Raw genomic sequence first — 16,440 nt, 5'->3', positions numbered from 1 at the left:
ATTCTTAGGATCATTATGACATTTAGAAGAAGAGAAATAATTAGCAACTTTTAAAAAATGATCTTTATCTTCATTGTGATCTAGATCTGGTAGATATGTTTCTGTTTTTCACATTATGCTTCAAAAAACAGAATAGATCAGTAGGTTTTCTTTTTTGATTGTTGTTGATCATCTGTTTTGGATAACACAGAAATTTCCTTTAACCATTATATTCTCACATAAACTGGGAAAAAAAAAAGTAGGAAGGATGGATACCTTTGAGTTACATTAAAATACAGTTAAAAATTATTTTTATTACTACATTAATTTTAACTCAGCTTGATCGATCTGAATAGCTGTGACTGAACGTGTAATTCACCTTATTTTATTCATTCTAAGATAAGACAGTTTTTTCACTTGTTAATATTCCCCAAATTAACATGCATTTTACAGCTAATAGTATTTTAGAATCACTGTGGGCCAGATACTTTTGTAGTTGTCTTTTTCAGTGCACCTATGAACTTGTTCATAGTTGTTCATACTATCACATCAGTTGAGTTGCATGCATTGTTGATGTCATGTAAGTTTCATTGTTATTTGAAATGTTACCTTTGTTGTGCAGAAACTTCCTGTTAACATCTTATGGTAAGATCAAAAAACACCAGCATCAAAGCATGCAGAATGGGTGTCACTAGCTTAGACAAATATCTCAGAGACAGTAGTGAAGTGCTCTCAAGCAATGAGGCATTGCAAACAATCCAATTAAAAAATGGACAGAAGTTCTAAATAGACATTTTTTCCAAAGAATACATACAGGTGGCCAACAGGTACATGAAAAGATGCTCAACGTCATTAATCATTAGTGCTATGCAAATCAAAGGCAAATGAGGGTATCACCTTACACCTGTTAGGAGGACTGTCGCCAAAAAGATGAGAAATAACAATGGCCTTCTTGGCCTAAAGGCTGAAATTATGAGGAAAAGTTGTAAGTGATTAGAAAGTATTGTGTCATTGTTTAATTAGCATAGGTAACTGGCACTGATTTTCTCTCTGGTGGTATACATGTGTCTTAAAATAACTGTCATCAGAGACTGTAGAAGTACGCCGTGTTTCCTTCTATGGAGACAGAATCCCTTTCCTTCCTTCTTCTGATGACTTCAGGCAGACAGCTTTGAAATGTTTCATTGGTTCCTTTTAGACACTTTTAACTCCTTTAATTTCCATTTGCATCATATGCTGTTTGCCTTAAAAAAGTGGCAGCATAATGTTGTGGAAAGAGTAGTGAACCAGGAATTAGAAGACATATTTTTGGATTCTGGTTTTGCCACCTACTTATTGTGTCACTGGGTTCAGATCATGCCCTATAAACTCTGCGTGAGTATTATGATACTCAAATGAGAAACACATGTTAATGTCGTAAAAATTTTAAGTGCAACTTACTTGTATTGAAAACTTACATTTGCCTGAACAAGATTTAATAATTTGGAACATTCTGCAGAGTTAGGGGTGGGCATCAGACTTCAGTGATTTTGGCAAAATTGAATATAGCAGGATATTTACTGCTTCAGAATAGTAATTTTTGAGCTTTATTGTCATCTTTTAATCACTTATATAAATGTTTTGTGACATTGTTATGGAAATTTTATGTCTCTGGTTTTGAAGCAGAACCTTGATGCACAAGAAAGCAAGGAAATAAGGCAAGGGAGCTGTTTTTTGGAAACACTATTCATTGCCAGTCATATTTGCCCTCTCTTAGCTGTGATGCAGTGGCACCCCACTCCAGTCCTCTTGCCTGGCAAATCCCATGGACGGAGGAGCCTAGTGGGCTGCAGTCCATGGGGTCACGAAGAGTCAGACACAACTGAGTGACTTCACTTTCACTTTTCACTTTCATGCATTGGAGAAGGAAATGGCAACCCACTCCAGTGTTCTTGCCTGGGGAATCTCAGGGACGGGAGAGCCTGGTGGGCTGCCGTCTGTGGGGTCACACAGAGTCAGACACGACTGAAGCAACTTAGCAGCAGCAGCAGCATCTGGGATTTATGCTGGCATACTGAGGGATTTTACAAAGCATGCTGTAGGGAATAGTAGTCTTTTATTTGCCATACCATAAAGAAGCTTTGGGAGAAGAAAGAAGGGACTTTAAGTGATAAAATTAATGTTAACACTAGCTTTACACTTTTAAAGGTGACTATGGGTGACTTTCCCACAATTTCTTTTGAAAAACATGTTAAAACTCAAGTTTGTGTGACTTTACACAGATTTTAACCTATTAAAATAATTGATGGATGCAATACATTTGAAAATAATACCATACATTTAAGTTTAATGTTCTCATGACTTGGAATTTTATGTTATTTATTCAAATTCCCTGAGGATGACAAATGTGAAATGTGTCTTATTCATCTTTGTGTAACCATCCCCTAAGTATGTGTGTACTGATTTAACTTCATTTTGTAAATTTAAATTATGTATAATTCAGTTTGTGCATTTTCTAATCTTTTACATTTTTGTTGCCGTTTGAAAACTTCTGAAATAATTGGCTTGGTAGAAGGAGTTATTTTAAGATTTGGAATTATAGCATGTGCATCCAGTTAATTTAAAGAAATACTTCAGTAATAAGAGTTGTAATGTTATTGTTTTTAATGGGTTTTACTTCTTGAAGAAGAAATTAGAGCCAGTGAGTTAAAGGCATGTATAAAATTCTAGGGAGTTCTGAATGTTCATTCAGAAATGTGGTAGGGTTGGTGTATATACTATTTTTAATTACTTCTCTGCTTTAGAATATGAGCTTTTATTCCTGTTTTCCCTTCTACACTATTGAAGAAATAGTCTTACTCTGAGGCAAGATAGAACTGAGAAGTTGCCCTTAAAGAGTTTCCAGAAGACGGAGGAGAACCAGAGGACAGTGTCGGGAGAAAGGCACGGGAAACTGTACTAAGGAGGGTCGTTTAGATGCAGAGTCTGCAGTAGTTTAACTCTTACTGCTTGATTTTTATTTTCATACTTATTTTACATTAAGTGGTTTTTATTAAGATTGTCATTACTGGTTGTAATTATGTAAAAATGTTCTTATTTATGAATTATGTTTAAATTTTTATTTTATATGTGTTCTAAATAAAGCGTTGAAGGAGAACAGCTCAGAGGTTGTTCAGCCTTTTCTAATGGGTTGTGGAACCAAGGAACCAAAGATCACTCAACTGTGTTTGGCTGCCATTCAGAGGCTCATGTCCCATGAAGTGGTGTCTGAGGTAATGTGAAGATTTTGTCTGAACTGTGCACCTACAAATCAGATCAGGAGTTTTCTCAAGGAGAGAATAAAACATACCTGGTACTTAGTATAGGTCAGTACTTGAAGGACATGGCTTCATTTTAAAAGGTTACTGAATTGTCTCCTTATTCAGCACTCTGTAGAGGGGGCGAATGTTGCCAAATCATCTGTAGTCTAAGAAGTCACATGTGCTCGGTTACCTAGTCGTACCCGACTCCTCATGGCCCCATGGACTGGAGCCCGCCAGGCTTCTCTGCCCATGGAATTTTCCAGGCAAGAATACTTGAGTGGGTTGCCATTTTCTACTCTAGGGGATATTCCCAAACCCTCATCTCTTGCATCTCCTGCATTGGCAGGAGGATTCTTTACCACCAGTGCCAACCATAGTTCATTAATATAAATAGTTTTGAGAACCAAGCAAATTTTCAGTATCAGTGATGAAGAATATCATGACTTCATGAATTACTTTTTTAAAGGTAGAAGAGAAAATCATGACTATTTCTTGGATTGTCTGAAGTGTTTCTCGTTAAGGGTGGTCATATCTAACCTCATCATGGTAAAACAGGAAAAACGTTGTATTATGAATCTGCATCCTGCTTGTTTACTTAACTTTGTACTTCATAGGGTACTTTTTAATAGAAATGGTAAATTATTTTGCCTTTGGTATAACATTCTAAACAGTATCAGATTTAATTGAGTTCGTAAATGTGTTGTTCGGTTGTATTTTTTCTTTAACTTGTTTTCCCCTTGTCAATGAAATAATATGTAAGAAACAGTAACAGACTCATAATTTGTATATGTTTATATTCATGTGTCCAAATGAAATATACCCCTATTATTTTAGAAATGAGCCTTGATTTTGGCAAGGTATTTCGAAACTGCATGTTGCTGTTTGCCTGTATTCAAATGGTACATTTTAAATCTTAAAGCATTTTTTTTGAGAAGAAAATTAATTGGTTGCAGTTCTTGAATTAGTTGAGAGACATGTGTTTGGATCTATAGATTTAGAAACATGGGTTTTTGTTAATGTGATCCGAGAAATTCTCTCCAGGTGAGGTTATATTTGCATACTTTTTCTTGCTTAGGGACCCAAAATACCTATATTTTATTTGTTGACAATAATTAAAATACTTGTTTTACAGACTGCAGCTGGAAATATAATTAACATGCTTTGGCAGCTAATGGAAAATAGTCTTGAAGAACTTAAGCTGCTTCAAACAGTTCTTGTTCTTTTAACAACCAATACAGTAGTTCATGATGAGGCACTCTCTAAGGTAGGAACCTGTTTGTCCAAGTTCATTAAGTGCTTTGGGACAGTATTTGGATAAGCTGACCGAAAGAGGAAAGCCTAGTGCTGTTTGAACTAAAGGCAACTTTCCTGTAACTATTGTGATAATGCACATTGCATGTTAAAAACCTTCAGCGCCTTATTTTCCACAGATTAGAGGTGATATCAGGTTAGGGTGATTAAACAGACTCCCTTGGCGATAGCTGACAGGCTTGGTTATGAATACAGTATGGAAAAAGAAAGGTAGCAGAAGAAAAGGAATAGAGAAAGAAGAAAGGAAAACGGCATTCGTTTCCAGGTATCAGTGTTGTCCACAATTACCTTGGGTGTTCCTGACAGCTGTCTGTTTCCCCCTTTCAAAATAATTTCACGTGTAAAATGTATGTAAGCCAGATACCTTAAGTCTGTCCCTGAAGCACCTGGAGAAATGTCGTTTTGGCATTAACACTAGATAAGGCTGCATGTATGAGAGCTCTTTCTCATTCCCACTCTCCTTGAAACACGTAACAACTGTTATATTATTTGTTTCATCTTTAAATTTTTTTTAAAATTGTGAAATATTTCTAAAGAACAGAAAGTACAGAGAGTAATATAAAAATAGCCTCAATTAATAGTTTATTATTTAGGGTAAAAGGTGCATTTCACATTACCTTTGCTAATCTTATGTGTCTTTGTATTCACTGAGAGTTTAAATTTTTTAAAAATAATGAGGTTTTTGTAGCTTTATTGTATAAAAGAGTGGGACTTTTAGCATAGGTGATTGAAACAGCAAAACATAAATTATTTGCAGTTACATCAGATAAAGATAATAACCATATTCATCAACTTATTTCATGCTAAATGAAACTTGTTTTTTTAGGCAATTGTTCTTTGTTTTCGACTACACTTCACAAAAGATAACATTACAAATAATACAGCTGCTGCTACAGTGCGACAAGTTGTCACTGTTGTTTTTGAGAGGATGGTTGCTGAAGATGAAAGACACAGGGGTAAAGTGATGAGAGTTGTTTCCTTTTGCCTGTGGGTGGCTCTGGTGTCCATGATTATTCATTTAATGATTGTCAGTCATTCCCCTATGAACTTAGGCTGCCTAATAATTAGAATACTTTAGGAAGTATATTGAACGCCTTTATTATTGATAATGGCAAACCAAAAGATAAATCTCTCACAGTTTTGTCACCCTAAGAAGTGAACCCTGTTTTCTGTATTTAGTTCTAATATATTCAGAATTTTGTATTGAAGATGGTAATAGCACATTTTACACAAGGTGTTGCATTGTAAGTATTTTTAGCCAAACATTACATTTGATTATTTTGTGTTACATTGTAACTTTTGTAATTGAAATTTTAACTGGTTGCATTATATTTTGTGGCTATTCTATAATTTCATGAACTACTTATGTTCTGTAGTTCAGTATTGTTCTGAGTGTCTTCCTACATTTGTATTTCCGTTTGAATTATTTCTTTGGAGTAAATTCTCAAAAGTGAGCTTCCCTCATGTGAATTTTTGTCTTTGCCTATTAATATGTATTAATCAAGAATATTTATTAATATAAAGCCTACTCTTCATATTTTCATCAAATCCTTTTATTTGTAATTTTTAACATCTTTATGATTTGAAACATTTCCTAAAAACTTAGACATATCCTGTCACAGAGTTTATAGACACTCTGTTTCTGTTACAATTTTTATAATTTGATAAATTTTAAGTTTTTTTATTTGCTATCCTTATTAGATGAAAAGTAAAAACTTTCTGCATTATTAGTTGAAAAGATCATGAGGTGCTATAAATCAAGAGCAGCCTCTCTGTTTTATGGAGTCAAGAAACAAAAGATTAAATTTTTTTTTTAGATTTTTTCACCCCTAAACTCTTGATATTATACAGTCTTTCATATCATTTGGTGTTATTTTGGTAATATTGGTAAAAAAAAAAAAAATAGCAATACTAGTAAATGATAGTTCTGCCTACTCTAATAATTACTTCACTTTATCTGAATTTAACCATTGGTCAAATTTTTCACATTCTGTTTCAGGCATTTTTCATCTGTTTGTTTATTAAAATATTCCCACTAACTTTTGTCTCACTTTTCCCAGGGGAAATGCAGGTGGAATTCTAACAGTTTGAAATATGAAGGAATTAGACGTAGAGGTTAAAATAGAGCAGTTCTCCAGTTTCAATGTCTTATATACCATAATCTCAATACGATTTCTAAATTGATAGTTTTGGTTGTGTGTCTAATATCACACTTAATACTTTCTAGTAAGGTAGAAAATATTTAGAACCTCTTCCTTTTCAAGTAGTCATTAGTCAAGATTTATTTGAAACAGGCTGCCATAACTTACAGGGAATAGTATCTTGTTAGTATTCAAAGAAATTGAGAAGCCCCATTCTAGGTGACTCTTGGCTGGTCAATACCTGCAACTGACATAGTACTTAATGGCAGATCAAGCAGTTAATTCTCTTGAAGATGGTGAGATTATAGAGGAATTAACTGTGGGAAATATTTAAATGTTTGGTATTTAAAGGTACATTCAAATATGACATGGGTTTCAAATCCATGAAATAAAAGGACTAGAGAAAGGGGTACTAGGAAAATCACATGTATGGACAAAGATAATAAGCTTATTAAAATGAATATGAGAAAGTGAAGAGTGGGTTTTTTATGATACAATGTATCAAAATGTAATTCCCAATTTTTCTTTCCGTTTTGGAGGCATGGTTCTGAACTTAAAGTTTATAATTCTGTGAATACATTCTAATTTTCAATATACCTTTTAGATGGTGTATATGATTTACTAAAAGCACTATGAAATCCTAAAACCCTTCTTATTTTGATTGCAGACATTACAGACCCCCCAATACTAGTCCAGGGAAATAGCAACAGAAGATCTGTCAGCGCCCTCAGACCTTGTGCTAAAGATGCTTACATGCTTTTCCAGGTAGTTGCTTTGATAAGGGTAATTTTTATAATAGAGTATACTTTTGTGTGAATTGTTGATTTTGGAATCTTGTATCTGATTTAATTTTTAAGTATTTTTTTTTTCATTGTCATTTTAAAGTGTCAAAAAGTAGTATAGGTTTTAAAAGAAAAAAGTCGTACAAGTTTCCTCCACAGTATCTGACAGTAGCACATTTCTGTGAAACTTCAAAATCCCTCAAGTGGAAAAGCAATTACCTTAGGACACAATGACCTAACGAATGCACAAAATAAATCAAGATAAAGCACAAACACACACACAGCTCAAAGCTTTGGCAGCTTGATGCAGAGATGCTGAGTATAATTCCTAGAGAAAGAACCTGAAGGTACCAGTCTTGCTACTTGGGGTGCGTGACGCCTCTGTTATGGGCTGCCTGCAAAACAAACACGGAACATGGTTTTCATTTTTGTCTTTTTTTCCTTTTTTAAAGAAAATTGAAAATCTTCAGATTTTCTCCTGATTAAAGAAAACAGGTGCTAACCTAGGTCTTTAGTAAAAACTAAGTGGTGAAGAACTTTTCGAAAACATGTGATATCTGTCTAAAACGTTAAAGAGCGTCTATACCTAATTAGCATGATAAAATATTATGTTTCACTGTGAGGAAATAAAATGAGTGAAATCCTGAACTAGCTATATTAGGAATGACTAGTCATATAAAATACTTCCTTTAATAGGAGAATTAAAGTATTTACTTAAATTCTGCTCTATCTGATATAACATGATATACAAATACCTGATTTTTACATTACTTATCATGAATAAAACAAGATTAACTTGCACTAAAATTTATTAATTTTGATTAAAGAGTCTTTAAAACAATGTTAGAATAAGTGTTTGTCTCTACTCTGTATATTAAGTTTACTTACATAATCAACTATACAATTAATTAAAATTTGAATTATCAGTACTTAATTTCTAAGGAATAAAACCTATTGATAAGAAGAGATACTTCAAAGAATTTTTTATGAACTATGAATTTTGAAAGGGACATTGCATTCCAGCATGTGAAATATTTATTTTTTATTTATTGTTTGATTTATTTTCTAGGACCTTTGTCAGTTGGTTAATGCTGATGCCCCTTACTGGCTAGTAGGTATGACAGAAATGACACGAACGTTTGGCCTTGAATTACTTGAATCAGTCCTGAATGATTTTCCACAAGTCTTTTTACAAGTAAGCCATTTGTGGTATCTTGCAACAAAATTAATCTTTCCTTTTTTTCACAGATAGTTTTCAAGAAAGCAAGATGTATTTTTCCCTCACATTAAAAGATGCAAAAAGTTATAGCTTCAGACTTTAGACATAATAATCTACTGTTATCTTAACTTTTGTTGTGCCCAAGCATTTTGAAATTTTAATGTTAGAAGGAATCCCTAGAGTCTGTCTGGTCAAGCATTTCCCAATCTAAGGGTGTATGAAGGAGCTTTTCTTATGTTTATAATTATATATAATTATATATATTATAATGTTTATGATGTGAGCTCTTTTTATAATATTTAAAAGCCTTAAAAATTGTTGCTAATTTTTGTTTGTATGCAGCTGTGTGCTTTCACGTAATTCAAATGGAAAAAAGAAGTCATCAATGCTTATTTAATAAATTTAATGTGCTGTGAAGAATATTTCAAAACAGTTGATGGGGGAAAAGTGAGAAAGAATTCAAACTTTTCATTTTACTTGTAAGAAGCTAAAGTCCAAAAGTGATTCAGTGATTTACATGGGGTTCTTTAGTTATTTGCAGATCTTGAACTAAAATTTAAAACTTTTGACTATACTCCAGCTCCTTTCCCTAATATGCTGCCCCTCCCTAGATCAACTATTTGATCTTTGCTCTTATCTACAACACAAGTGAATGAAGTGCCACCACGGTAGAAGACCCTTTAGCCCAGGAGTCAGTACTGAGATTTTTACTACATGGCTTATAGTTTTTGGTCCATATTAGATAACTCTTCAGTGCTTTCAGTGGTATTGGACAATATTAACTGAGGACTCCCTTTCTTGTATTAGCATAGGAGAAGTTAAGGTATAACTTGATTCATAGTCTTGTATAAACTGATAGTTGTAACAGCTATGACTTTTGACTGCCTACTCTGTGCTAAACTTTGCCAAATTCCTTACAATCTTTAATCTTACAATTACAATCTTCCTTACAATTCCTTTAATCTTCACAAATACCTGAAGTAACAATTATTCCTGTTTTACCCATGAGGAAGCTAAGAATTTGAGGGTTAATTAACTTGTCTAAAGGTTCATAGTTTGTGAGTGTCCTCATCCTTTAGCCTCACTGTCATTTTTGTTCCTAAATGGCCCACGTGGACTCCTGCTTGAAGGCCTTTGTGCTTACTGCTGCCTGGGCCTGGAATGCTTTTCTCCCATGTAGCTTGTTCTCTTCCTCTTCTGAGAACTTAACTCCGTGGTCAACATACCAGACAAACCTTCCCCACCACGCTGTGCAACATGGCAGCTTCTTTTCCGGCAGCACCCTTGTCTTTCTGACTCCTTGTCATTTTTCTGATTGCTTCCTGACATATGTGTTTGTACATGAGTTAGTCTATTTTTTCCCCTCATAAAAAAGTAAGTTCTATGAGGCAGGGACTTAGTTCAGTGTTGTACAGTTGCCTATAATAGTGCCCGGCATATGGCAGGTATTTGATAAATATTTGAATAAATGAGTGAGTGAATTGGTAAATGAATTTGAATTAGAATTTTCTGTCATTTGAATTACATTTTCTAATTTTGTAGGGAAAAGTTTGAAAAAATGGTTTCAGATTTATTGTGCCTAAAATAAATCTATTCTACGTTATTCTTCTTGCTATAATCCAGAGGAGAAAAAAGAATTACCTTGTGTAAGATCCTAAAGTTTACTTCTCAGTTCAGTTCAGTTCTGTCACTCAGTCGTGTCCGACTCTTTGTGACCCCATGAATTGCAGCACGCCAGGCCTCCCTGTCCATCACCAACTACCGGAGTTTACTCAAACTCATGTCCATGGAGTCGGTGATGCCATCCAGCCATCTCATCCTCTGTTGTCCCCTTCTCCTCCTGCCCCCAAGCCCTCCCAGCATCAGGGTCTTTTCCAACGAGTCAACTCTTCACATGAGGTGGCCAAAGTACTGGAGTTTCACCTTCAGCATCAGTCCTTCCAATAAACACCCAGGACTGATCTCCTTTAGGATGGACTGGTTGGATCTCCTTGCAGTGCAAGGGATTCTCAAGAGTATTCTCCAACACCACAGTTCAAAAGTATCAGTTTACTCCTACAGATCCCTTAAAAAACTAGGAATAAAGCTACCATATGACCTAACAATCCCACTACTGAGCATATGCCCTGAGAAAACTAATTGAAAAAACACATGTACCCCAGTGTTCATTGCAGCAGTATTTACAATAGCTAAGACATGAAAGAAACCTAGATGGAATCTAGAAAGATGGTACTGATGAACTTATTTGCACAGCAGCAGTGGAAACGCAGAGATGAGAGAAAAGACTTGTGGACCAAGTGGGGAAAGAGAGGGTGGAACGAATTGAGAGAGTAGCATGGAAACGTACAATACCATATGTAAAATAGAGAGCCAGTGGGAATTTGCTGTTTGAAGCAAGAAGCTCAAATGCAGTGCTCTCTGACGACCTAGAGGGCGGGATGAGGTGGGGGAGGTGGGAGGGAGGTTCCAGAGCGAGGGGGCATAGGTATACCTATGGCGACTCATGTTGATATATGGCGGAAACCAACACTATATTGTAAAGCAGTTACCCTCCAATTAAAAATAAATTTAAAAAATGCTCCTATGAAGTTTTCTTCAAGAGGTAAATACTTGTTTTCATTCACTCATTATTCACTCATCCAGTCAGAATTTACCAATACTTTACAGTCTGCTGGTGAATGTGTTCAGTGCAAAGGATTCAGTATTTAAATAAGATAGATAAAATTCTTGCCCTTATTGTGCTTATCAGTCTAATTGGAAGAAACATTACTGAATGATAAACTGTGATGAGTGCAATGAGGGAAAGGTATAAAAAGTGCTGTGAAATGAGTAACATAGGTACCAAACCTAGTGGAGAGTTGGTGATGAATGAAGGCTGTGAAGCTTTTATCTGAAATATGAAGAGTAGTTAGTTGAGAGAAATAGGTAGTATAGGAAAAGAATATTCTAGAGCAGTGACTCTAAGAAAGGATCTGCTTTCTCTTTTAGAAAATAAGCTCTATAAGAGCAGGGACAAAGTTGAGCTTAACCCTGAATTTCGCAGTGACCACAGGACTGGAAAAGGTCAGTTTTCATTCCATTACCAAAGAAGGGCAATGCCAAAGAATGTTCAAAGTACCACACAGTTGTCCTCATTTCACATGCCAGCAGAGTCATGCTCAAAATCCTCCAAGCTAGGCTTCAACAGTAGATGAACCGAGAACTTCCAGATGTACAAGCTGGATTTAGAAAAGGCAGAGGAATCAGAGATCTTTTTGCCAACATCTGTTGGATCATAGAAAAAGCAAGAGAATTCCAGAAAAATATCTACTTCTGCTTTATTGTCAACGCTAAAGCCTTTGACTGTGTGCATCACAACAAACTGTGGAAAATTCCATGGTTTTTCCAGTAGTCATGTATGGAAGTGAAAGCTGGACTATAAGGAAGGCTAGCACCAAAGAATTGATGCTTTTGAACTGTGGTGTTGGAGAAGACTCTTGAGAGTCCCTTGGACTGCAGGGAGATCCAACCAGTCCATCCTAAAGGAGATTGACCCTGAATATTCATTGAAAGAACTGATGCTGAAGCTCCAATACTTTGACCACCTGATGTGAAGAGCAGACTCTTTGGAAAAGACTCTGATGCTGGGATGGATAGAAGGCAGTAGGAGAAGGGGACGACAGAGGATGAGATGATTGTATGGCATCATCGACTCAACAGACATGAGTTTGAGCAAGTCCGGAGATGGTAAAGAACAGGGAAGCCTGGTGTGTTGCAGTCCACGGGGGTCGCAAAGAGGTGGACATGACTAAGCGACTGAAGAAGAACATCACGATTCCTTGTACACGTTACACAGTTGGCAGTAAATGCTGAGTAAAGCACTGAAGTGTGAGGAAGTAGGCAGTCTTTTACCTTCTTCAAAATGAATGGAGTGAATTACAGAACTAATTATATTTTATTAAAGATGACTTCTGACTTTATGGCTTGAGCTGTAGAGAATATTCTATGAGCAGAACTTTTGCTAGAAAGGGTAGTATGTTCAGTTTTGAACTTACTCCTTTTGAGATACTCAAGTGTACACAGAATAGTAGTTTGATTTATATATCTTGAGCTTGAAAGTAAGATTTTGGGCTCAAGTTATAAACTTAAACTTCACTGGCACATATGTGAGTGAATGAGATCACCTATGGCGATAACATGGCATTCTGGAGTTCTGAGGAACCTCATTGTTAAACAGTTGGGCATGAGAGGATGAGCATACGAGAGACTCAGAGCATGGAGGCCAGAAAGGTAGGAATGCATTTGAGCTTTCCTTTTAAGAATCAGTTATGTCAGGTCCTTCAGTGAAAGTTGGTAAGACTGCAAAGGCAGTGTTTGCTTTGGCCACAGATAAATACATCATGATGTGTATAACAAGAATAGTTTAAATGGAGATGGAGTATAGATTGATGGGGGTTGTTTAGGAAACACAGTTGTAGTTGAATAGTGAGGGGGAAAAGTTAACATAAAACTTTTAGGAATTGTCTGAAATATTTATGAGTTAACTGTTATGTAAGACTTTAGCAAAGTATGAAAATGGACTTAAGTATGATTTTCATTTTGTCAATGAAACTGCTATAGATGTGGAAGTAGAATTTCAAATCACATAACTTAAGAAAATTTTATTTTTAATATTTGTTTTCTGGGGGGCTGTACGGGTCTTTGCTGCTGTGTGTGGGCCTTCTCCAGCTGCAGTGAGTCCTCTCGTGGCCGTGCACAAGCCTCTCACTGCACTCATTTCTCTGGTTGTGGAGCACAGGCCTTAGGGCTCGCAGCCTCAGTAGTTGTGGCACGCAGGCTTTGTTGTTCCGTGGTGTGTGGGATCTTCCTGAACCAGGGATTGAACTCGTGTTTCCTGCGTGGTGGGCAGATTGCTTGCGACTGAGCAACCAGGAACACCCTTCACAAGATCCCATTTGGGGGGGGAAGAATTAAAAGTACATTAAAATGAATTTAAAAGCTAGAAGGACAAACATTTGGAGCCAACAGTGAATCGCTAACTTATCTCTGGGAGATACTAAGCAAACTTTTATTTTTATCTTTTTACTTCTCTGTGTTTTCTTTCCTTTTTTCTGCTAGTAAACCTGTATTTTTTCTTGAATGAATCTGATTTTTTAAAAAATACATTTTACAAATTAAAAAAACTACTCTGTGCCTTATCTTCCCTTTTTTGTAAGATTAAAGGATTGGATTGGTTGATTTTTATTTTTGTATCTTTGTTCTTGGCCTCAGTGAAACTGGGTTGATTAAAACAACAGAATAATTTTTATATTTGAGGTTAAACATTGACTGTAGACTGGCCCTTTTTTTGTCAGTATAATAAGACTACTTTTGGCTAATATATTGAGGGAATTAACAAGTTAAGGGAGGTTTTCTGCATACTATGCCATAATTATAAGTAAAATTTAAGAATTCTCTGTAAGATTCCCAGACTTTAAAATAATTATGCTTGTCTGTTATTGTGTTTTTTATCAACTCATTGTGTTCTGTTCAAGTGATCTAATTAGAACAAAATATTAATTAATAAATCTGCATGTGAATAGAATTATCTTCACAAAATAAAATCTGAATTATATAATTACTTTATTAATCAAATTTTCTCCTCTCAGCTTCCTGTTTAAATGCTTTATCTGTTTGAATTTGTAAAATCTATTTTCTTCTGTATTTTATGTTTTTAATTGCTAGAATTGCTAGTGTCCTACTGAAATTAAAATGCCTAGTAATTAACATCATTTAATTCCACAGTTATTAAATGTTCTTTTTTAAATTTCAGTTCTTTTTAAAACTTCTTGAAATATTATCATTTGATCTTATATTCTCAAAGAGGAATACTAATTTCAGAATTGTGTGTAAACTTTAAAATAAACTATTTAAACTTATAATTTTATTCATACTGATTATTGAAGATTGTTATTAACTGTGAGACTTTTATAAGCATTAAGTACAAAGTAAGTTAATTCTTTTTTTTCTTTCTTCTTTTTTTTTTTTAATCTTTGCAAATAGCATCAGGAATTTAGTTTCCTCCTCAAAGAAAGAGTATGTCCTCTTGTGATAAAGCTCTTTTCTCCAAATATAAAATTCAGACAAGGTTCCAGCACTTCATCTTCTCCAGCACCAGTTGAAAAACCATATTTTCCCATCTGCATGCGTTTGCTGAGAGTAGTATCTGTTCTGATTAAGCAGTTTTACAGTCTTTTGGTAAGTGCTAATTTTCATATGTGTTTGTGTATGTAATTGCATGAAGCCTCTTCTGAAAACAGGATCTTATTATAGTGTATTTAGCTACTTCAGTTAAACCAACTTCTTTTTTTTTTTTTTTTGAGTACTTACAGGTAATCTCCAAGGTATTTGAAAGTTCATTCTTTCCTTTCTTGAAACTCTTGTGTTTATGTGGTATTTTATACTTGATAACCCCACTGCATTTTATGCTTCATTGTTTTCTTAGTTCTTGTTTTTTCTTCTCTCCAAGGCTGCCAGTGCCAAATTTTTTTTAATACCACCATACATATGACCTATTATAAAATTTGTTGAAGTGTAGCATTAGAAATTAATTTTTATTTTCAGTCCAATGTTATATCTATTTTGCATACATTTTTGGATGCAAGATATATTGTGATATTTTTGATCATAATTCTATGTAATGATTGACTCTTAAATATTAAATAATATTTTTCAGAGAAAACAGTATATTATATTTCTTTAAAATTTTATGTTAAGTCAAATTCAGCAGTTTATAATTCTTTAAATTTATATCCTTAATTTTAATTAACAAAAGTAATTGGTTATTGATCATCTACTTCAGTGAAAAGTCAGTATGCTAAATGTTAGCGATAACCAACATTATAAACTATTAGATAGTATAAGTAGTTTATACTAAATTCTATGGAAACTTGAAGAAAATTTGTTTTCTATATTTATGGTACACTTATCATAGATTTTCTTTTTATAGTCCAAATCCATTTATGTAAAATGCATTTTGAAATAATCTTTATAAGCACTGTAGTTATAATTAGTTCTGGCCACGAGATATATCTGTAAGGTATGTAATACATTGCTTGGAAATGCTGTAGGAAATTAAGTCATTTCAGAATGTGTTGCTGTTTAGGGAACTGTGAATTGTCAGGGTTTGGTGCCAAGGGTTTGAGAGTCTTTTGGTGTACTCATCTTTGTTGACTTGGACTATTTTGTTCTAACTTTTTAAAAATTACAATCATTGTTCCCCACAAATGTGAGTATTTGATATAATTTCCAATAATTATACTTAATTGATAAACCAAGACTTTGTTGTCTAATTATATACAGTTAAAATGGAGAGAAATTCTCTGAGTCTTTATGTTGATTGGTGGTGGTGGTTTAGTGGCTAAGTTGTGTCTGACTCTTGCAACCCCACAAACTATAGCCCGCCAGGCTCCTCTGTCCATGGGATTCTCCAGGCAAGAATACTGGAGTGGGTTGCCATTTACTTCTCCAAGAGATTTCCCAACCGAGGAATCGAACCCTGGTCTCCTGCATTGCAGGCAGATTCTTTACCTACTGAGCTAGGAGGGAGCCTTACTTTTAGAAATTTGGAAAGGTCTGTCAGCATTTGCTAAAAGTTAAAGGTAGATTAGTTTCTCTAAAGATGGAAAGCTTATATCTGTTAGTTGTTGTATTTTCTGTATTGTATTTGTTTACAGTTTGTCTCAGTCCACAAACTTAAAAAAAACAAA

At 34.7% G+C, this 16,440-nt stretch overlaps 1 protein-coding gene across 5 annotated transcripts in view; it reads left to right on the top strand.

Moving 5' to 3' along the window:
- The window catches only part of MON2 (MON2 homolog, regulator of endosome-to-Golgi trafficking), a 108,464-nt gene that overhangs the window by 21,231 nt on the left and 70,793 nt on the right, over window positions 1–16,440 (top strand). For 4 of the 5 annotated variants that reach the window (XM_065934726.1, XM_065934724.1, XM_065934723.1 and 1 more), the window contains 6 exons: window positions 3,103–3,230; window positions 4,393–4,524; window positions 5,398–5,527; window positions 7,380–7,477; window positions 8,564–8,689; window positions 14,735–14,929. In XM_065934726.1, the coding sequence (XP_065790798.1) occupies window positions 3,103–3,230; window positions 4,393–4,524; window positions 5,398–5,527; window positions 7,380–7,477; window positions 8,564–8,689; window positions 14,735–14,929 (809 nt within the window). The remainder of the gene's footprint in view (window positions 1–3,102; window positions 3,231–4,392; window positions 4,525–5,397; window positions 5,528–7,379; window positions 7,478–8,563; window positions 8,690–14,734; window positions 14,930–16,440) is intronic. The other variant, XM_065934728.1, reaches the window with a different exon arrangement.

Source organism: Muntiacus reevesi, chromosome 4, assembly GCF_963930625.1.
Source record: "Muntiacus reevesi chromosome 4, mMunRee1.1, whole genome shotgun sequence".
Lineage (NCBI taxonomy): Eukaryota > Metazoa > Chordata > Mammalia > Artiodactyla > Cervidae > Muntiacus > Muntiacus reevesi.
This window is presented reverse-complemented; position numbering and strand designations above follow the sequence as displayed.